This window comes from Onychomys torridus, chromosome 3 (assembly GCF_903995425.1).
Source record: "Onychomys torridus chromosome 3, mOncTor1.1, whole genome shotgun sequence".
NCBI classification, from domain to species: Eukaryota; Metazoa; Chordata; class Mammalia; order Rodentia; family Cricetidae; genus Onychomys; species Onychomys torridus.
Window position 1 is genome coordinate 112,647,893 of NC_050445.1, and position 23,744 is coordinate 112,671,636.

Sequence of the window (23,744 nt, forward strand, 5' to 3'; positions counted from 1 at the left end):
TGAAATACCATAAAACTCCACTTTGAGAAAAAAAATTATGTGTTCACATGATGAAAAATGACATATTATGGGATAATTTATTTTTGTGATAAAGGACATGCTTTTCAGTTGGGTATAAAAGCATCCCCTGTATTACACTCATGTAAGAAAAGACTCATCAGAGAAAAAACACTCAGGAGGAGACATCACTGGAGGGATGGGGGGGGTGGGGAGGTGAGGGGGTGTGGGGGGTGTGGGGGGGTGGGGGGGTGTTACATCTAGTTTGGGTTCTTATGTACATTTCTTTTATCTTCGTGGTTTCCAGGTTAAGTTAGAATCACCTTTATAATTTGGAAATTACATCACAGTATTTTTGAAAAATAAAAGACAACATGGAGATGTGTATGGGGTGAAGATTCCCAGCACAGCAGATCTGAGCTGGTCCACCTGAAAGGTGTTGCCACAAGGACCTCATACAGTAGGTCCTCAGAAAGGGCTGCAGGAAAATACAAATGGTGGCCTTGAATGAATTTTTCCAGGGTGTTAGTTTTGGGGACAACAGGGATCCCAGGTTCTCTTGCAGGCCCTGGGACAGGTCTGAAGGGAGGAATATGTTCATTCTGTGTGCAAGTTCTTAGGGACCCCTGACAATCTCGTGCGAACAGAACACCCTCTCGGTGCTCTGTAAAAGGAGCTGACCCCCTATGGTCCTGGACCAGAATCTGTGCTCTTAGAGAAACTGCCTGCTCTTCTCAGCGGGGCTTCTTTCCGGGGTGCCTGGAAACTGGCTCCACACCAGGAGACTCACCTGCAGATATAGCTCAGGAGGCTGTAGTTGTCTCGAGGAAGGATGGACAGTTGCTTCACCAGCTCCTGCTGAGCCTGGGAAGAGAGTTTGGAGAGGAGTAAGCAAGCCCGCTGCCTGTTTGTGGGCAGCGAGTGGAGGGACGTGCCTGGTACATCTGTGGAGGACAAACGCTTTGGTTGTCTCTCCGGTTCCCACAGGTCTCCGAGTTAAAATATTTTGAAATTAAAATTCTGAGGATTCATAAAGTATGAATTGAAGCCCAGACTGCTCTTGAATTCCCTATGTAGCCAGTGGTGAGCTTGAACTTGTGATCATCCTGCCTCCAGGAGTGCTGAGATTAAAAGTGTGCTGCCATACCAGTCTGTGCCAGGGCTCTCTACACAGACGAGACAAGCACTCTACCAACTGAGCTCCATTCCCAGCTGCTATATTTTTTGTTCTACCCTGTACTTAACAAGTCTGTTTGAAATTATGTTGCCCACCCGCTCCTGACCTTGGACGGACTACCTGATAACTCACACTGGAGTTGGTTTGCTGAATGAATGAGGTGTCATGGTCCAGTAAACAATCAAACCACAACCTAATCTCTCAAAATGACCTTAAACGTGATGAGAAATGGGTTCTTCTGTGGCGGCTTTAAAGCCCCGTGGTCTTGCTGAGAAATTCTGGGACACTGGAAGGCATGCATTGGAATGGGCAGCTCAAGTTTTACAACTGCTGTAGATGTCAGATGTGCCCATTCATAAATCACCTGCACCAGGGAGAGGAAGGACAGGGCTCGGTGCTCTGTCTGCAGAGCCTGTGATCACCCTCTGACCATGTGTGGGGTGGCATCTAACATGACTCTTCCTAGGAGTTTTTCAAGCTTTATTCCATATCATTCACAAAGGAGTTCTGATACAAAAACCCTGTACATCAAGGGTGTTCGTATCTCCTCTCTCCCCTACAACACCCACAACTCCGGTAGACCGTGAAGCCTCAGTGTTTTCTTGGAAAACAGCTACATGTTGGCTGCATCGATAAGGATCTCTTCCTATCCTAGCTTTGAAATGTAAAATACTCCTCTGGGCCAGGATCTTTATAACCATGGCTCCCTATGAGCAGTCCACCCAGGGAGAGCTGATAGCTGTTTTCTCCCTGGCCCGGATGTCCTGTGACTCCGACCACGTCACAAATACTGAAGAACAGAGAACTGTTCAACCCCCAAAACCTTCAAGTTACTAATTAGTTTCACGTGCCTTGGTCCTCCAAACAATCCCAGGCAAAGCAGACAGGGCATTGGCTAAGTTTGCGCTGCTCGACACATGTGCGAATTGCCAAAATTAAAATAAAATTAAGAATTTGGTTCTTCTGGTATGCTAGCCATATTTCGTGGACATGATATCACATGTGGCTAGAAGTTAGCACCTGGGCTGGTGATAAGATTATATCACCACAGAAATCCTATGGGTGTCCGGCGGTGGTGGCTCACGCCTTTAATCCCAGCACTTGGGAGGCAGAGCCAGGCGGATCTCTGAGAGTTCGAGACCAGCCTGGGCTACAGAGTGAATTCCAGGACAGGCACCAAGACTACACAGAGAAACCCTGTCTCAAAAAACCAAAAAAAAAAAAAAAAAAAAAAAGAAAAAGAAAGAAAAGAAAAGAAAAGAAAAAAAGAACTCCTATTGGTTTGAGTAAGTATACTGAGTCTCATAGAATATGCATGAGGTGGCTATGCTTAGTTATCAACCCAACTGGATTTAGAATGACCAGTAGAGGCAGACTTGTGTCTGCAAGAGTGTGTCCAGAGAGGTTTAACGGAGGTGAGAGGTGGGAGGTGGGAGGTGGGAGGTGGGAGGTGGGAGGGTCTACCCTGACTGTGGGCAGCAGCATCCCACAGCCTGGGTGGGAGGTGGGAGGTGGGAGGTGGGAGGGTCTACCCTGACTGTGGGCAGCAGCATCCCACAGCCTGGGTGGAAGGTGGGAGGTGGGAGGTGGGAGGTAAGCTGAGCATGGGCGCTCACCTGTCTGCTTCCTGACTGTGGCTGCAGTGTGTGCAGCTGCCTCAGCCCCTGCTGCCATGCCTTCTCCACCACCGTATACTGTGTCTTGAAACTGAGCCCACACAAAGCCTTCCTTCCTCACGCTGCTTTGGTCTGGTACTTTCCCACAACAATGGGGTAGTAACTAATACAGTGCACCACTTGTCAAACGACAGGATGAAGGTCAAATCCAGGTCTTTGGCACTGTTTTGCCAGTGAGGCTGGCATCATTGGCCTGGCGCTGTCCCTGAAGTTCCAGTCTCCTACCAAGGGGTATGGCCCCCATGCCTCACTCTCACCTGCCGGAACCCCGCTCGGAACATGAGATGCTTTCTTCTAAGTAGGACGGTCAACTAGAGACACCAACCTTGGCCTCATCCGCATTCATGAGCTGCCCACAGAGCAGGAACCCTTCATACTGGCTCCAGGGAACCACGGGCTCCGGGAGGTCGCGGAGGTAAAGCTTCAATAGAGAGGCAACCGTGTGCACATCTGTGTCCCTGAAAGAGAACACGCCGCGCTTAGGGAGCAGAACCCAGGGCCTCTCACTGACCCTGATGGGCCACCGGGTCAAAGCATGGACTACAGAGGGACGTGTTACAAAGGACCAGAGTCTGGTAAAGTCCCCGACCCAGACACGGACTCCCAGAACAACTCCAGTCACTGCCTCTGCTTCCACAGCTGCCTCAAAGGTAACAGTAAGGTTCGCTTTTTCATGAAATGCTCTTTAACTATTTTGCCCTTTTCCTGCTTTCTTGTTTCTTCAGACCACTTAGCACCTCACAGTAGCAATGTCTAACTAGTCTCTCATTTTGTGTGTGAACTCGTTTATGTCCTTGGTCCATTGTTCTCATTTACCCCCAGAGTGTTCAAAGAAGTTCTGAGGTCCAGTCATATATCTCATCAACAGTTCATTGCTTGCTTTCATCTTGGTTTCTTTTGTCCATTCTTTTCCTGATTTCAGTAGTAAGCCCGAGGGAATACCTAGTTCTATCAGGCCACAATGCTTGGAACACGCAAGTGTTACCAAACACTGTAGAAGGTGCTGGGATGTGAGAAGCCCAGGACTCAGTAGGTCACAAGTCTAGACAGGAACAGCCTGAGAGACATAGTGACTCTTCAGATGAAGTTGTGAGGTGGGGGAGATCTGAAAACCACAGGTGTGTCAGCCTGGAGTGGGAACAGCAGCTCCCCACTGAGGGTCTGTGACATTTGGCTTCTGATGTTTTTTGTTTTTTGATTTTTGTTGTTTTTGTTGTTTTAAGATTTACTTATTTGTTTGTTTGTTTCTTTCTTTCTTTATTTGTTATGTATACAGTGTCCTGTCTGCACATATCCCTGCAGGCCAGAAGAGGGCACCAGACTTCATTACAGATGGTTGTGAGCCACCATGTGGTTGCTGGGAATTGAACTCAGGACCTTTGGAAGAACAAGCAGTGCTCTTAACTACTGAGCCATCTCTCCAGCCCCTAGCTTCTGATATTTATAGCAAATATTGCCTCAACTCAGGAGGCAGATCTGGCCTGGAACCTTCATTTTTTTTGTAGCCTGCTGGCTGAAAATGATTATTTCTTTTTTAAGTGTTTGTAGGGAAAAAAAAAAAGCCAAAAGCTGTCTATCTCATGACATGTGAAAATCATATGCACTTAAAGTATCAATAAAATAAGTTAGAGAAACACGGCCCCACTTGTTCACTTACAAACTGGCCTTGCCTCCTTACTGTGAGAGAATACAGATGTGACAAAGCCCCGAAGAGCCTACGGATATAATCTGTGGCCCAGCCTGGGAAGCCTGCTGGTCCCTGAACTGCAGTGGTTGCATTTATTCTGCTAAAAGAGAAACTAACTCTGAATCTACCATGTAACAGGGAGTTAGTTACTCAATAAGGGCGTGTGTTCTGAGAAATTTGCCATTAGGGAATTAGTCACTGTATGAAAGTCCTGGAGTGATGTTCACAAGCCCAGGTGGTATGAGCTGCTCTAGCCCTAAGCTACATGGGAAATGCTGTTGTGGTCTGTCATTGAGGCTTTTGAGGCAATGCAAACAAGAATACTGAGTGAGTGAGTGTGTGTGTGTGTGTGTGTGTGTGTGTGTGTGTGTGTGTGTTTCTTTTGTTTGCGTTTCTGTTCTTAACTGCCAGTTTCTTGCTCTGGCTTCTATGCTACCCCCCCCAACACCACACCCCATTCCCACCCCTAATCCATTATCCCCACCCCTGCCTCTGAAGCCTGTGAACTTGTTGCCTCTGAAGGAGAGCTCGAGCCGCAAAGGATACCATCTGCACTCTACGGCAGGAAATTGGGGCCAGGGATGTTCCCTCAGCACGGATATTCCAAAACATCCTACCCTATTGAGTCACGGTCTAGAAAGAAAACCGCGGGAAAGCATTTTCCGGGAAAGCATGATGAAAGGTAGCAGGAGAGCCAGGGCCTGGCAGTCTGCAGAAGAACTCTCCGAAGTGCTCCTGAGCCACGGTCCACCCTGTGTCTGTTTGTGGCCTCTACCACATACACAACGAAGCCCCTGTGTCCCAACCATCATCTCAAGCAATCCCTCAGGGGCCCTCTCCTCCCACTCCAGACTTCAGACAGCCACAGCCTTCCCCAGCCCCTGTCCTCTCCATCCTGACCACCGACGGCATGGCCCCAACATACAAAACACACCCACAGAATGAATGGAGAGGGAAAAAATGTCAGTGAGAAAAATAGCATCAGTGATACAGGGGGAAACAGACCCTTAGGGAGAAACTGAAGCTTAGAAAAGGCGATTTTACCACAAGAAACAAGAATGGCAAAGATACCCAAAGTTAGAAATAGAAAAGGAGGGCAGTGGTGGCGCACGCCTTTAAACCCAGCACTCGGGAGGCAGAGGCAGGTGGATCTCTGTGAGTTCGAGGCCAGCCTGGTCTACAGAGAGAGTTCCAGGACAGCCAGAGCAATACAGAGGAGCTCTGTCTCAGAAAAGAAAAGAAAAGAAAAGAAAAGAAAAGAAAGGGTGAAGAAGAAAAAGAAAGATGTTATAGCCATAGACACAATAGGATTATATGGTATTATATTATATTCTTAGAAACCTCCAGAAAGCCCAGGTAATTTTGAGAAGGATGAGGCTGACAGTGTCTGAGGTTAGCCTGGACAACTTCTCATTTTGGTTTTTCCGGTCTCATCATTTTCTCAAGGACTTCTCGAGTTCCACCAGACCCACATGGCTCCCTTTCTCTAAATTCAGTCATCTCTACTCATCACTTTTAGCACTAACACAATGGAACTTGTGCTGGTTCCTGTGTATTGGGGGCAAAAAAATGTCACTCCACTGTGTTAGTGCTGACTCGGGGGTCACCCTTCAGTCTAAGTCTCCAGGATCATTTCTCTTGAGTTCATGTCCCTCCAAACCAAAGGGTCAACCTTAAATGACTTTGCCAGGTCTGAGTTCTGACCCATCTCAAGTGGCCCTACCAGGTTGCCTTGGAACCCTCATATGTGCCATGCGGCACACCTGTCCATTCTCAACGGAGAGGCACAGGGATGGAAAGGACATCAGCGTTGTGACCAGGAGGCATCCAGCCCAGTAAAAACTGACAAGGAGATTTTTAAAACTGTTTTTTGTTGTGGATATCGCTCTGTGTAAATGAAGTTCTGATTGGCCAGTGGCCAGGCAGGAAGTATAGGCGGGACAAGAGAGAAGAGAATTCTGGGAAGTAGAAGGTTGGAGAGAGACACTGCCAGCCGCCGCCATGAGAAGCAACATGTAAAGACACAGGTAAGCCACAAGCCATGTGGCAAAGTATAGACTAACAGAAATGTGTTAATTTAAGATAAAAGAAGTAGATAACAAGAAGCCTGCCACAGCCATACAGTTTCTAAACAATGTAAGTTTCTGTGTGTTTACTTGGTTGGGTCTGAGCCACTGTGAGACTGGCAGGTGAGAGAGATTTGTCCTGACTGGGCCAGGCAGGAAAACTCTAACTACAGTTTTTGCATGTGTATGTGTGTGATGTGTGTATTTATACGTGTTCACATGTATGTAGGTACACATACATGTGAGTGCATGTTCCTGTGGAGGACAGATGTTGATATGGGTGTCTTCCTTCATTTCTCCCCACCTTATGTAGTGAGGCATGCTCCTTCGCTTGAACATAAAAGCTTGAAGATTTGGACAATCTAGCTATCTGCATAGCTCGGGGGCCTCCTGGCCTGGTCTCTGGAGGACGGATTGTAGCCAGGCCACCATGTCGCTGCCATTCATTACTGGGGATCTGAACTCCTACCCTCATTTTGTGTGTGGGAAGCTCCTTAGCCACTGAGCCACCTGCCCTAGCCATCTAGGGAGGCATTTTATTTGCTTTTCTCTGTTTGGTGAGAACCATGTACACCTGTGCTAGAATCTCACCAAGCAAGGGACCCATGCTACGTTTATTCAGATGAAAAAACAATAGATCATCTGACAGAACCAAGTGTATGGCCCTGGGGAAGATCTAGGGGCTGCCCATTGGCCCCATGTTAGAGATGCCAGGAAGGGCTTCCTTGACCTTCCAGCTCCCATAACTCATTGATTGATAAAAATTATGTTCAGGGTTCAGAAAAGCTGTAGGAGAGGTGTAGCTTACTCCTGTGACAAAAGCCTGCAAGGTGCTAAGCCATGGTCACCTGTAGGTGCTGGGACACACTCTTAGCTTTGGCCCTAAACATGTTGGAAGTTAGCTAAATGACAAGAATAAAAGAAGCCCGTATTCTTCTCCAAACCAGGGTTGTCCACTCAAGGAGCATCTGGACCCAGGAACTAGCCTTAGCGCTCTCTCTCTCTCTCTCTCTCTCTCTGCATGTGTGTGATTGTGTGTATGTGTATGTGTGATTGAGCAGCTTTCCTCCTCCTTCTAAGCTCTTGAATTTCATGGGAACCATAGACTGCAATACCACCCCTCCCCCACCGGCCTGGCAGAGTTCAAACTGGCATCCAAGGCAGTTATTTAGCAAATCCCACTATCACCTCTGTCCTTTGGCAGTCTGACTTTACTCTTTAAGCAATAACCCCCTACATCTTTTGATCAACTCAAACATAATTTAAACATAAAGAAGAAATTTGAATACGACAGTGAGCGTATTAGAACAGGCACCTGCTCATGAACTGACCAATTATGCTGTTAAAAGGGCCTGTAACTTGCTACAGTTCCGATGGTAACTATACTGCTGCTTGCTAAACTACACAAGCAAATCAGCCTATGGCATACTCAGGGTGGAGGAGATAGTCGTATGGCAGGCCAAACTAAGACTGTGGCAGAGTGGGCCTGGAGAGAAACCAATGGCCTCAGAGATGTTTCAGAGGAAAGCGGCTGCATTGGTGGACAGAATGGAGCTGCAGGGGAAGAGCGAGGAGACTCTTGCATAAGAGTGACTCAGGCCTTCGTCATTTCCTCTCTGTTCTCAATAGCTCTAGGGGGGATGTCAGTGTTTGAAACTGGGTAGTGTTCAGGCCCATTGTACCAAATCTTGTTTGCTGAGCTGCTAACTAGGTAAGAGTGCTTGGTCGTAAGCCAGCAGGACAAGTGTGTGCAGGCAATCAGGTACTGCACAGTAAACAGAGCGTGCAGTGCGTGGTGAGACTGTACCAGCTAAACATGCAATGTGTGATGGAGCTGTACCAGCTAAACATGCAGTGTGTAGTGGGGCTGGACCAGCTAAACATGAAGTGTGTGGTGGGGCTGTATCAGCTAAACATGCAGTGTGTAGTGGGGCTGTATCAGGTAAACATGCAGTGTGGGGTAGGGCTGGACCAGCTAAGCATGCAGTGTGTGGTGGGGCTGGACCAGCTAAACATGCAGTGTGGGGTAGGGCTGGACCAGCTAAGCATGCAGTGTGTGGTGGGGCTGGACCAGCTAAACATGCAGTGTGTGGTGGGGCTGGACCAGCTAAACATGCAGTGTGTGGTGGGGCTGGACCAGCTAAACATGCAGTGTGTGGTGGGGCTGGACCAGCTAAGCCTAGTAGAGAAGGACATCCTTCCTGGGTGCCTGGAGAGTGAGATGAACTGACTGTAGGAATTGTCACCACACCAGATATTCCCCAAATAGGGCTGGAAAACTTTGATGGGGATAAGAGTGAATGCCAGGCTGCCATGTGGTGTGTACTCCAGTCAGACAGCTCAAAGCCGAGTTTAGAATCACATAGTAGTGTGGATGTGGAGACTTACTAGTTCTATCCACTTCTGGAATGCTGGAGACTACTGGTGCCTGTCACAGATGTGGTGATCCCTCACATGTTTATGTAGATAGCTCTGCTCTTGATGTTTCTCACCTGCATGAGGGTGCTAGAGTATTCTTAGGCTAAGCCTCAGTTCCCCCCCCATGCCCTACATCTCCCCTTCCCTCATGTCCTAATCACCACCTGAATCTGCCTAGAACATACTATGTCCTATAAATAGTTTGCACACTCTCCTAACTGTGCCCAGGTCCCAAAATTCGGAGTGATGAACAAAACAAACTCCTTTTCCCACTGTGATCTGGGGCTTTTGAAGCCTCTGCAGGGGTTCCCTGGCTCCACGAGGTCTGGACAGGGCAAAGGTGGACGGGGCAGTGCAGGTAAGGATAACATACCTGTCAAAAGACGGCCGTTCCCCTGCATCGAACGCATCCCTCAGCTGCTTCACTAAGTTGTCCTGCCCAGGCAGGCGGAAGATGCCCTCTTCACTCACACCGTGCTCTAGGATGAACTCTGCACACTTCTCCACCAGGATGGGCACTAGGTGAGGACCAAACTTCTGCTCATAGGCCACAGTCTCATCCAGGCGCTGGCCAAACACCGCTGGGAAGAAATTGGGGACCCCTGAGTTATTCTGACTTTCTCTGAGTCAATGGGTAGTCAGGGGCTTTGCACATTTCTTCTCTTTTTAAAATTATTGTTATTGCTATTGTTGTTGTTGTTATTATTATTATGATTTTACATGCATGGGTGTTTTGCCTGTATGAATGTCTGTGCACCACATGCATGAGTGCCCTTGGAGGCCAGATGAGAGCCTCCAGGATCCAAGTTACAGATGGTTGTAAGCTGTCATGTTGGTGGCTAGTTTCTCTGGAAAAATACTCAGTGTTCTTAACCACTGAGGCCCCTCTCCAGCCCCTTTTTTTCTTTAAAAATATTATTTATTTTTAGTTTAATTTTTGAGAGTTTCATACATGAATGCTGTATTGACATCATGTGCACCCCTCGCTCTTCTGTCTCCAGCTCTTTCCATGTGCCCTGCTGATCCCTCAAATTTATATGCTCTTCTGCTTTGATTATTGTTTTATATACACATGCACAAGTACACATACGTGCGCGCGCGCACACACACACACACACACACACACACACACACACACACACACACGCACAGCCGGCTAAATCCATTTATTGTTGCTTTATGTACTAGTTTAGAGCTGACCACTTGGGATTGCATAACCTATCAGGGAACTTGTCCCTGGGGAAGATTAATTCTCCCTCTTTCAGCAGCCACTGATTGCCTGTAGCTCTTCATCTAGGAGTAGAGTCTTGTGAGAGTTCCTCCATTAACATTGGCATGTCAACTGGTACTGTCATTGTTCAGATCATATTTATTTGACCATATTTTTGAGCTTTTGTGGGTACAGATTCCCTGTCATAGACAGCAGACACTATCTCACAGCCAAGGTCTTGGTCTCCCAGCTCTTACAATCTTTTGTGCCCCTCTTTCATGACATTCCCTGAGCTTCAGGGTTGTGTTTTAGATGTATTAATTGGGGTTGGGCACCACACAGTCTGTTGACCTCTGAATTTTGGACAGATGTGAGCTTCTGCAATGATCTCCAACTGCTGCAAAAAGAAGCTCTTTGATGAGGTCGAGACCCACATTCAGTTAGGAATTATACTGGTTTTAAAAAGTGGTTGTAACCTCTTCCAGGGTCCAACACCTCAGCAGCCACAAGTAGTTGGCTAGCTTTATAGTATCAAGCATGAATGCCTTCCTCTTGAGTAGGTCTTCAATCCAATTAGACAGCTGTTGGTTGCTCCCAAGATATAAGTGCCATTATTGCACCCTTGGGGATATCTTGCCATCCTGTTCATTGTTGTGGCTTTATAGTTGGGCAGGACTATTGATTACTTATCTCCTTTGGCAGGTTGCATAACACCTTTGCTACTAAGAAAGCTGGTCCTCTGGAAGAGCTTCTGAGTCAGTTCCAGCTCAATTCATCTAAGTCTTAGGTCTAGCATGTGTGGTGTTTTCAGCAATAAGGTTTTATATTCAACTTCTAGGAGGAAACCAAGGGCAGCCTGTATTGGGGAAGTCTCTTCTACTGCCCTGGACAACAGCTCAAAAGGAGGTTCTATGCCTGGCACTGGGGGTTTATTAGACAGTTTATGGCTCTTGGAGGGAGTATTATTGATGCAGAAGAAACTCAAAGTGATGTCATTGGTATTATAAAGGGCTTACTAATAGGTTTGCTTAGGAGACATTAACTCACACAAATAAAATTTAGATATCAGAGCACTGCCTCTAAAATACCCCCCAAATAAATAGTATGCTAACTAGGTCTGTTAGAGATGAAAGAAATTTAAGGTGCTAGGATGCAAATGTTTATTCACTGGGATTGACCAGTCATTAGGTTCTGTGGTGGTTTGAAAGAGAACAGTCCCCATAGGCTCATAGATTTGAATGTTTGGTCATCAGGGAATAGTACTATTTGAAAGGATTAGAAAGTGTGGCCTTATTGGAGGAATTGTGCCACTGGGGGTAGCCTTTGAGGTTTCAAAAGCCCAAGCCAGGCCCAGTGGCTTGCTCTTCCTGCTGCCTGCAGATCCAGATGTAGAACTCTCAGCTACTTCTCCAGCACCATGTCCTCCTGCATGCTGCCACGCTCCCTATTTTGACAATAATCGTCTTCTGAAACTGTAACCAAGCCCCAATTAAATGCTTTCTTTTGTAAGAGTTGCTATGTTCATGGTGTCTCTTCATAGGAATAGAACAGTGACCAAGACAGACTTCATTCCCATAATAAAAGACATACCTCTAAGCAACAGCTCAAGGAGGGCAGTGCAGAGTTGCAACCATCATTAAGTCCTGTCCCACCATTAAATTATCTGTGCTCTTATCAGGAAAGGCATAATCCTGCCAGGTGGGCAAAGTGACCCTGGCTAACAACTATTTGAAAGAGAACAACAGGGATATGCTTAAAATAATTCTGGCACTATCTAACATGTGTGCTGTTCTAAATCTCCTATCTGCCTAAGCAGGCCGACTGGCAGTCTCCTGACACTGTTTAAACTATTTGAAGTGTAACCTGGGGCCAGGACCTAAAGGAGATGTAAGGGTGGCAGTGGATGTAAAATGCATAAGCCTAAAGTGCAAGCAGCTAATGAAATCTTATACTGGGGAGTGGACTCTTACTTGGCCATTAGCCCCAGATACCTCAGCACTATTAAAGAGATTCCCTTCATCTCTAAGTGTATTTCTCACCGAGAAAGCATATTATTTCCATTCCATTAAGACTGACAGCCCACTGCATCCCAAGGCTTGGCTTCTGAATGTTCCCTGTTCCAGCTACTCATCTGGCAAGTTTACCAATGCCTCCAAGGCTCAGCGTGGTTGAGGGGGAAGTGACTATGGTAGTACTGTCACCTCAGGGCTGCTGTCAAGATGAAATGAAGGAGCAATGGTAGGCAGAGTACCTGACAAGCTTCCTGGCACATGGTGCTCAGCATAAGTTTAGTGTTGTCTTAAATACATAAAAAAAGGGGGAGGGGGTGTCAAAATGGAGACTGATAGAAACAGCCCCAAATGTACAGCCTCAGGAAATTCAAGTGACTTGTCTTCGGGTCTTGTTTAAAGGTAACACAGGAAAATCAAGTACTGAATTCTGCTGGAGACACAGAGCATGGAAGGACAAGAGCCAGCCCATTACCTGGCTATCTCATACCAAGTTAAGCCATTAAGGCCTTTTGTAGAGTTCAGAGTATTTCCTCTACTTTCAAAAGCACAGCTGCAGTGAACATGTTCACAGGAATGTCCACACACGAAGGCATAATATTTGGTTATTGTTGAATTAATTAGTGTTTGTATAGATGAGCACAGATATTTCATGCTGTTGAACTATTTTCCTGGGGCGACTTTCTGCATGTTGAACTATAGGGTCAGGTGGTTTGTCCCGACGGTATGCAAACTGCTTTGCAAAAGTATTTTTCCCAATTACACAGCCTCGAGCAGAGCAAGCGTGGGCCAGCTCCACCTCGGCTCTGTCAGCACCCGGCTCTCTAATTTCCCCACCCCTGAGCCTGACAAGATTGGATCTACATGAAGGCAGTCAAGGCCTGCCTGTTCTTCCCACAAGTTCCACAGCTCCCCTGTACCCTTCAGGTTCAGAGGGCCATGGATTCAGTTCTGTCCAAACCTGGGCTCTGTCCTAGAAGCTGGCCCTTTGCAAAGTCTCTTGGTTCTCCCCTGCCTGTTCTCCACCCAGACACTAGTTAATATGAATTCCAGCTGTGAAGAAGGGTATCAGACTCCTGAATCCCCGTGTCCTTCTGGCCTCTGCTCCAGTATCTGGCATTTTCAAACCCTCTGGCTCTTACTTCTTACTAGTCTGTTAGAGTACCACTACCCTGCTTCTGAGGTCACACACCTCTTCCTCGGTTGCCACAGCAGTGTTCTTCCATTGGCCACAGCAGTGTTCTTCCATTGGCCACAGCAGTGTTCTTCCATTGGCCACAGCAGTGTTCTTCCATTGGCCACAGCAGTGTTCTTCCATTGGCCACAGCAGTGTTCTTCCATTGGCCACAGCAGTGTTCTTCCATTGGCCACAGCAGTGTTCTTCGATTGGCCACAGCAGTGTTCTTCCATTGGCCACAGCAGTGTTCTTCCGTTGGCCACAGCAGTGTTCTTCAATTGGCCACAGCAGTGTTCTTCCGTTGGCCACAGCAGTGTTCTTCGATTGGCCACAGCAGTGTTCTTCGATTGGCCACAGCAGTGTTCTTCGATTGGCCACAGCAGTGTTCTTCCGTTGGCCACAGCAGTGTTCTTCCATTGGCCACAGCAGTGTTCTTCCATTGGCCACAGCAGTGTTCTTCAATTGGCTCTCAGCACCAAATGGCTCCTCCCTTGTGGTATCGGGTTCTGGGAGCCAAGGGTATTGGCTCTGATCCCAAGTCTGCCCAGACATTGCCTGCTTGACTTCAGTGCATCTCAGTGCTGGCCTAATGTCCCCACACCATTTTTGTATGACCTACTAACGTGTATTCAGAGGCATCTCACCCTGATGCTCCCAAAACATAGCGCTCCCCAGTTTCTATGTTCTCGAACCCTCCTCTCCCTCCCACGTCTGCCCCCTTCCCTGCCTCCTGGAATTCTGTTTGTCCCTCCTGGGACTTTTCCAACTTCATCAGGCCTTCTTGCTCTCAGGTAGAGAGGTTACATATTGGGACTTGTGTGTCTGTGTCTGGGCATGTGACCATAAGAAAACACAGGTAAGGTCTCTTTTCTCCCCCCTGTGAGCCCGGCACAAGGCGAATGGGCAACAGATTCTGCTAAATTACTTAGTGGATTAATATCTTTAAACAAGTATTTTCCGAAATGCATGGCTGTTCTGGCATTTCGTTGGTTGGACCACTAGCAGTCATCACATAAATTAACCCAGTTTCCTCTATAACGGTCATCAAGTGCCCAGCACGGGCCAGCAGCAGCCTGTGGAATATGACAGGGAGCACAAAGACCTTGTCATTGACTCCAAAAACCCAACTTCCCATTATGAAAATGAAAGGACCATGCAGACAATGCCGAGACAGTCAGGATGTTCAAGACCCCACAGAACCGGGCTTCTGTCTGCTCTAAAAGGAGCTGGATAGATATTTCCACTGAGCCAGATCATGATTGAAATGATCTGACTGAAAACACAGACTGTCATGCCTCACTGGGAAATTCTTTCTGAGAGGCATGGAGAACCACTGTCAGAGGGAAAGGCAGATGTCTTCTGGAGCATGGATTGTGGGCACAGGTGGGCCACTAGATCCAGATGAGGACAAACAGCCAAAATACACCAAAGGCCACGGGAAGTCTGACTTCCTTCTTCCTCCGAGTCCACACTCAGCAGTTCTCATGTAGCTCTTAGCAGGATATCCATTTCTCAGTACTACGTTCCCCTCCAACAACCCTACCCTGTCAGGTCTAACTTTGTAAGTCCACAGAGAACTAAGGGCATCATATTATACAGAGATAGTGCCATATCCCAGAATGCACTAGTCCAGTCTTCGTGAGACCTGGGTTCTGAATCTTCATCCCTCTGGAGCTCCACTGACTTTACACTCACTCTCCCGCCTCCTCCCTGCTTCAGCAGGTCAGCTGACTCCTCCAGGAGGGAAGACATAAATAAGGCTGTATCCCAGGCCCTGCCCCCCACCCTCCTCCTCCTCTGAGAGAGGAAGACGAACCCTGTTCTTCCTCCACCAGTCAGCTCTGTGCTTCCCACCTCTTCTGAGACTTGCTCTTTAAAAGTCAATCTACATCATTGTCAATTTATAAAGACCAATCCTTTACCTCAGCTCTGCAAAGCAGCAATTCTAACCTTTTTCTATTTACCATTGTTCTCACAAAATGTGTGTCTACTTATGGAGGGCGTTTCCTCCCTCACAGCCCATTGAATTTATTCAGTTCCCCAACTCTCAGCCCATCATAGTTTAATTTCCATAGCTCATCTCTTTGCAACAAAACTTCTTGGTGATATCGGATGCCTTCCCAGTGGCCAAATCCTACTTTGGACTTGGGATGATTCTGTACCTGCTGGTCTTCTCCAAACACAGATAGCCTTGAGTTGCCTTTCTTTCCATTCCTCTCACGTGCCTACAGAACTCCATCCTCATCCTGATGCCCCCCCCCCCCCCCCCCCGTGCCTCCTTTCCATGTCTCCACACATTTGGGTACCACCTAAAACCAGTGACTATTGCAGCCATACCCTGCTTCCCCTCCCTCCTCTATTTCCTCAGTCCACACAGAACAGCGCATCTCCCAGGGTCTTCTTCAATTGCACACTCCTCCTGCTTCCTCTTTAGTCCCAGCTCCCCCACTCCCAGCATTCCTCACAACCCACAGCATTTAGACAGTCAACCAAGTGTCAAGTGCCACGAGAACACAAAGCGGCTGGCAACAGGTGCCTAACGCAACTGGACCAGTTAGTGAGATTGAGGGCATCACTTTGGAGTTATCCCTAAACACTCTCTGCCTCCGGGCAGACTGGGCCACCTGAAACATGTTAACCCGTCCCTGCCTCACAGCCACTGCTCACGTTGTTACAGTTTGGAGGGGGGACAGCTGCGTTTCTTGCAAATTTCTCCTGCAGAATGCACAAAATCATTCGGCAAACCATCTGCAGGATCTTTGAAGCTTGAGGTCATGTTAGAATAAAAAGGAGGCTTGCACTCACAGCTCGCAGGCTGATGCCCTTCCTCTCACACCTCCTAAACACCCAGACTTCCTGAGTTTGGAAGACTTAGGGAGGGGATGGAGCCATCTCTGAATCCACAGATCTCCCCCTCCACGCCCTCTTTTATCGCCTCTTATGTAGTTTTGTGATGATTTATTTAAGCAGCACTCTTCCATGGGCTGTGAGAGCCTCAGAGACAGACAGCCCGTCTGGTTCACCTATTTTTATCTCCTGGCACAGAGGCTGCCTTAGACCTCAGAAATGTTCCACCTGCTGTCTCCTCCCATGCTTCCCACTTTCCACACTTCCCTCTGCTCAGCATTTTTCCAAACTCCCCCTTGTCAAGGAGACCAATGGCCTTTCCATTTTTTAATTGTGGGGTTAGATTTCCAGTGCTCATCTCAGCAGTTCAGTCGGCAGCTTGGGGCCCAGTAGGTCATGCTCCCCTCTTGCAACACTTTCTAGTGGCTCCTGGAACAACCCTCTCTGGGTTCCTCGTTCATATCATCGACTGCTCTCACCCTCTTCCAGGGCTTCTACCTTTCTCCCTGACCTCCAAGTCCCAGGCACTCTCTTCCATGTCCTAACTCACTTCCTTATAAAACCATGACTTTAAATTCCTCCAGGATGAAATCCCCAAACTTCATATCTGTAGCTTAGAACTCAGCCAAAGCCATCCCCTCTATGGAGAACTCAGTGCATGCCCTAGAAACAGGAGGGCCACTGTGTCCCTTCTTTCACGAAAGAAAGTACCCTATGGCTGGAAAGTGGTGATGTGATGCACACCTTTAATCCCAGCACTCAGGAGGCAGAGGCAGTCGGATCTCTGTGAGTTCAAGGCCAGCCTGGGCTGCAGAGTGAGTTCCAGGAAAGGCTCCAAAGCTACACAGAGAAATCCTGTCTCAATATCCCCCCTGAAAAAAAAAGTACCCTATGCTTGTCTTAGTCAGTTTGTATCATTCCTCATGCAGACCACATGGTAGTGTGGCATCCAAAGCAGATCCTTGAGTCCAACACACACACACACACACACACACACACACACACACACACACACACACACACTGAACTGCACCAACTGTACTGGTCTTATTCTCTGGGTCCTTGCCTTTACCTTTCCTTTGTTTGCTTGCTTGCTTTTGTTTTGGGGGACAGGGTTTCTGTGTATAAAAGCCCTGGTAGTCCTGGAGCTCACTTTGTAGACCAGGCTGGACTTGAACTCATAAAGTAATCCCCAAGGGCCGGGAATAAAGGCATGCGCCACCACCCAGCCCTTATCTTTACCTTTGCTTCCAGGCACACATGGAAAAGCCTGGATATGGGGACAGAAGGAGAGGCAGCCCAAGGACAAAAACCAGAGAGGCCAGTGAGGGAAGAGGCCAGTGAGGCCGGCCTAGGTCGTGCCCACTCCTTCAGGGCATCTGGACTCCGTAGTTATGCTCTTGGCAACAATGTGAGGTCCGATCAATTCAATCACCAGAGCTCACTGTCACTCTGAGCCAATCAGTTAGCAGAAGCACTTCCATCTTAACAGTTATAAAAGTCAGCCTATCAAGTACAACCATTGTGTGGTATGCAATATAAATTGTAATTGCTAAATGCAACATAATCTTCACAGCAATTGACTGGTTTGGTTTTTTAACTTTATTATTAAAAACTTTGCAAATAAAAATATCATATTCCAAAAATAAGGTGGGTTCAGATTAGAAATTTCTCTAAGACCATATTTCAGTCAATTGGTGAATGCCAATTCTAACTGTATATCAGTTCATTAAGCTGTGCAGGTTTTGGTCTGGCTAATTTTTGAATGGGACCATTGACTGATTTACTTGGACTAATCTGAAGCTGGAAACTGAGAAGCTAGACTCAGGTTAGAAATTTGCCTAAAACCATATTTTTTTTCCCTGGGACTCTCTGTGCAGCAGTTTAATCTGGTTTTATTAAAGTCAATGATAAGTCAGGCTACTGTCTTTAAAAAAAACAAGGTAAGAAAACAAAATGGGCTGGGAAAACTCAATGGGTAAAAAATTTGCTCTGCAGGCACCCATACCCAAGCTTGAGCATCAGTTTAGTCTGAAGACTGTCAGGTCCCGGGGCTCGCTGGTCTCCAGCCTAAACCTGAGTTCCAGGCTTGCAGGAGACTACATCTCAAAATGCTAGGTGGATGGCTCCTGAGGAATGACACCCGAGGTTGATCTTTGGCCTCCATGTGCACATACTTAGTACATGTGCGTGCACACACACACATACACACACACATTTTTTTTTAAGGGAGGGGAATATAATTCATAGCATTTGCCTATCATGCATGAAGTCTTGGATTTTACTCCACAGTATCCCCCCCCCCAATTCAATGTAACAATATTTAAGACATCATTCATGTCCAGGGAGGATCCAGGGATAGAGACTCCTGGTACTTTTCCCATAGTGCTCCAGCACCACATCCTATCTTTCTGATATCCTCTCCAAGTTCCCCCCAGTCCTCAGACCTAAAGCTTCGAACAGGAGATGCCTTGTCCTGACATCCCACAACAGTGACATCCTGTTCTCACAGATAACACAGCTGCCCCTTCTCTTCCCTGTCCATCCATCTTCAGCCCTCAGCCCCAGACATCCCTCCCCAGAGTGGCTACAAAACCCCAGAGCACGGAGTGGTTTCGAGAAGTGAAAATGACTAGATCAGCTGTGACCTCCCCCTTTATCTTGTCCCTCCTCTGTCACCATTCAGTTTCTCTGAACCCTTCCCCCGCAGCCGGACCCCAGCACTGCCCCTGTGCCAACTTCACCATTTCCCAGGGCTCAGTTTCAGATGCACACCCTATCCCGCTACGAGAGCCCAGAGCAGCTGAGAAAAGTGTCCTGTCGTGGAAGAGTGATGGACTAGGAAAGCAATACCTTTCTTTCCGAGCTTGGGGGCTCTCTTCCTGAAGTTCCAGCAAAAGAGGAGCGCCAGGGTGGGAAAACCACAGCCCAGTTCCCAGTTCGGCATCTTGGGGACGTGAGGCATGGCTGCCGAGCACTCTGCCTCGGAGAAGCCAGTCTGGCCTCTCTTCCTGCACTGCCAGAGCTAACTGTCCTCTCCGGCTTCCAGATCAGCACATGCTTGCAAAGGCTGCTCAGGTTCTGACTCCTGGGCGGAACACTAGGGATGTGTTGGCACCTGCCCGGCCCTTTCCCAACACTTCTCCCTACTCACCTTTACACACAAGAGGCTGGCTCCCTTGGCTTTCAGAGAGTAAACATAAAGCTGTCAGAACACAATAAAAATAAGTGCCTCCTTTTACTTAGCAGCTAATTGTCAGCCGCCATTCAGGGGACAGCTCTGAGGTGGATTAAAAGAAAGAAGGAAAATCCCACACGCAAGCATTTACCAGCATGGAGCCATACATCAAGCTGTCTGGCAGGAACACAGATCGCCACTTAGCCTTTATGAAGTCAGCCCACCCTCCCCTCCCCTGGAAAGGCTTTCAGAGACACACGTGGCTCAGTCAGGGTCTTCTGAGACAATGATCTCAGAGGTAGGCTGTTGGGTGAAGCAAGCCAGTCCCCCCACCCCCTCCACTGCTGCTGCTGACCCTGTACACCCCAGAGAGCACCGCGGGGGTACAGGCAGGGAGAGAATTGCCAGGAAGGGCCCGGGGCAGTCTCATCCTGTCAACCAAGTGTTCGCCCCTCTGTCATTCCCCAGGTGGGAATTGGGACTCACCTTTGACACCCCCTTCTCTCTCCACACGGAATTCACACCCGAGTCCTGGCAGTGCCTCCTCTAGAACGCTGTGCAAACCTGTTTGATTCTCCCAGCTCCACTGTCCCCTTCCTATACAAGCTGCCACCCATCCAGTCTGGCCTGGATGGCAGCTCCAGCTCCATTTCTGGTCTACTGCCTTCTCTCTGGGCCTCCAGCCCAGGCTATGATGCACAGAGCAACTAGAATGAGCTTTCAATACAATCTGACTTCATCACCTTCTTTCTTGCACCTTTCTCCAGAATGGCTGCCTGTTGGTCCTAGTAACCAGCACATTCACCAGCTGTCCCTACTGCTACCGGCTACCCTCACCCCCACCCCGACCCCCACCATACATTCACCTTTCCATCTCAAGACATTTGCAGGTGCTGTTCCTTTTGATACAGACACTGTTCCTTTTCCCACTTCTCTGTCTGGTTCACCTCTCCTGCCCCTTTGGAGTTCAGTGAGTCATTTCTAGTTCAGGGAAGCCCACCTCCCTCTCCTCCTCACAGATTTATTTGTTTCTGGCATTTTTATTCCGTGACACATTTTCACTTTTATTTTTTTAAGGCATGTTCTATCCCAGCCTGACCTAAAACTCATTCTGTAGCCAAGGCTGGCTTCAAACTCTCAGTGATCCTTCTATCTTAGGTCCCAAATGCTGGAATTATAGGCATGAACAATCACACTCGGCCTTCAGAGTATCTTTCAAAATCATCATTTTATGTTATCCCTTGGTTTTTAAATTTAAATTGTAGTGTGTTTTAGTAGCCTATGAGTTCCTTGAGAGCGTAATTTCCTTCTCTTACCCAGTGGGGAGCACCAGTGAGTCTTTCCCCCTGGTGCTGGCCTGTGATCAATAGAGAGTTTGAGAGAAAATGAATAGGTACATGTCTTTCTTATATTTAGGAGCTAGGTGAGGGGAGATGAGAGTTAGTATAAATAAATAAAAGTCATCAGTTAGCTAGAAAGAAAGATTAGACCACACAGAATAAGGGACACACATCCCATAGCTGCACTGTGCTGGGGACTGTGAAACCATGTTCTGAGGGGCATAAAGAAATAAAAGAACAGAGGAAGAAAAACTTGAGGCTCATAATAAGTTAATATTTACATGGCATAAGCCTTCTGTTGGCAAATCCACAAAAAAAAAAGGAGCTGAACCCCGTCTTCTGACTGGAGCATCAGAGAGAAGGATGAAACCTAACACAGAATTCCTGGGTCCAGGAACCACTGAGCAAGCATCCAGAGGGCAAGGCAAACAGTCAACAGAGATGCCATCTGCAGCATGGGCTGCCTGTTCCCAGGTGACAGAAACCAGATTTCCCCATGAGGACTTGAGGATGTTGTCTCCATGCAGAGGAGAGGAGTCTAGACACACACACACACACACACACACACACACACACACACACACACACACATACCACACACCAGAACTGAGGCCTGGGATGAGCTATTAGAAATTGACTGCCTCCGTTCTCTTTCCCTGCTTAACTTGACAAGACTTTGGGGTTACATCCCCAACTTCCAGGGTACTGATACTTGGCTACTAGAAAACACCAAGCATCTTCTCCCCAAGGAGATGTGAGGACCATGCAGAGTCTGACAGTAGGGAGGAACATCTGGGAGACCTGGGGCCACCTCTTCAGTGACAGGAGCAGGAGAAGGTGTCAGTTCTGCCCAGAGTGGCTTCTCTCATTTAACATGGGCACTCAGACAGGCTACAGGTGTCAGAGAACACCCTGCTGTGGAAGGCAAAGCTTTTCGAGTTCAGCTATCATTCTGGCTAGTTTCCATGCTTTCACTGGATTTCCTAATGATGTCTTTGGATCAAAAAGAACTTCAACAAGGCTTGCTGTTGACAGGCTCCATGGGAAATCATTCTAGATGGAGCACTTCCCTTCACTGAGTCCTTTCTTGGCTGGGCACCAGCCAATGGCGAGAATAGCCTGGGAGAATGACCCAGAGTGACTCTGCTGTGGAGGGCTTCTTCCTTAATCAGTCCATTTAACACAAGCCAGGTACTATGACAATCCTGGGGTACACAGAGAAAAACAGTTCCCGCCAAACAGATTGAAGACTTTATGCCAGTGAGAGGGGACTAGGAAGTAAATAGTTATCAAAAGTTACAAAGGGTTTACACGTTGGAGAGGAAAAAAAAAAAAAAGAAGAACAGAGGAATAGGGCTGGCTGGGCCAGATAACGTCAGCTACTAAAATTAAACAGAAATGCCCCAGAGGGGAATTACTGAGGTGGTCTTTAAGCAAAAGCCTGAAGAAAAACAAACAAACAAACAAACAAACAAACAAAAAATATACAAATAAGCAAGCCATGCAGAGGATTCTGAACAGAGAACAGGATGTGCAAGGGGCATGCTAGTGGTGTCTGAGGAGGCTGGTGATGCTGGAGTGCAGTGGGTGTGGAAGGGAGGTTTAGAAAGCAAGGATGAAGAGGTAATCAAGGGAACAGTGTGCATTATGGATCAGTATACAGCTTTTCGCATTCACGTGGAGAAGGGAAGAGTAGGAAAGGGTTGAGCAGAGGGGACTTGACCTGACCGTTGTCAGGCCCATTCTGACGGATGGCGTCAGGGTGTCCATCAGAGGGAAGATTTGCAAGTTTAGCGGTGGGTTTGAGCAGGAGGGATTCTTTTTTGACCAGGTGGAGGAGTGAGGGTAGTGAGGAGTGGTCAAGCTATGCATGGGAAAGGCACAGTTGCCCTAGGGTTGGAATGAGCTGGCAATGTGTCTCAGTGATGTCACCGTTTGGGGAGTACGTCCTGCTGGCCAGCTGCAGTTCATTGATGGCACCGTGCAAAGAGCCCTGGCTCTGTCCCTGGCCTTCTCCAGATGGTCTCCTGGGGGTGGCCATATCCTCTTTGGGGTCTGAAGTTCCCTCAACTAACATGGGAAGAACTGGAGTGATGTCATGGCTGCAGTGAAGCTCTGTTGTCTGCAATCCACGTTTGGTCTGTGGGAATGACTTTTCTAAGAAGTGCTATATGGTACTTGCCTTTACAAATCAAAGGTTTACCTCACCTGTAACCAAGTTAATCCTGTGCTTTGAGATCACTGAGAACCATGTGCTCATTCTTCTTACATACTGTGTCCCCAGCCTGCTCAGATTAACTCACTTCTAAGAAAAGAAACCTAATCGACCTTACTGTACTTTGGACTCCTGGGGTGCCATGTATCGCTCCTCTAAGGCTCAGTCATGCCCCTGCCTTGGAACAGTGAATGTGCATGTAAGATGTGGTTCCTAGACTAAAGACTATCTGCTGAGAGCAGCCAGGCCTTGACAGCAAGGGCCCAATGAAGATGATGAAAACAGCCTGCAGGTACTGGCTGATCCTAACTGGCTGTGGCTTCGAGTGCTGTTCTGAGTCAGTAGGGCCCTAAAAACCATTTCCTCCCTTTGGGACCCCTAGAAAAGCTTGATCAAGACAGGAGTTAGTTCTGCGTTCCTTTTTGATGTCATATTTGCTAGGTTGTTCAATAGATAGAGAGGGCAGCCTTTGTTTGAGAGGAGAGATCAGAACTCTTCTGTCTCTGGCACCAAGGGTTGGTTTTCCTTATTTTTCTCTGTGACATTGGCACATTGGTCCAATGAGCAGTCATCACACCACAGCTGATACTGTCCCCTGAGTAAGTCCACAGTGCTTCCCCACCCAGGACTAAAACTCAAGTTCTTCCTCAGGGTGGAGGCTGAGAGCTTGATAAGAGGAACTTTTGAACATTTTTGGGGACAGAGGTCAGCATGGCCAGTCTCATCCAGGCTGGTAGAAGGCACAGG

General features: G+C 47.7%; 1 protein-coding gene across 3 annotated transcripts in view; it reads right to left on the reverse strand.

The window, feature by feature from the left end:
• The window catches only part of Arhgap25 (Rho GTPase activating protein 25), a 77,398-nt gene that overhangs the window by 7,754 nt on the left and 45,900 nt on the right, over positions 1-23,744 (reverse strand). For all 3 annotated transcript variants that reach the window (XM_036181504.1, XM_036181503.1, XM_036181502.1), the window contains exons 5-7: positions 9,395-9,602; positions 3,176-3,308; positions 788-861 (exon numbers count right to left, since the gene is read on the reverse strand). In XM_036181504.1, the coding sequence (XP_036037397.1) occupies positions 788-861; positions 3,176-3,308; positions 9,395-9,602 (415 nt within the window). The remainder of the gene's footprint in view (positions 1-787; positions 862-3,175; positions 3,309-9,394; positions 9,603-23,744) is intronic.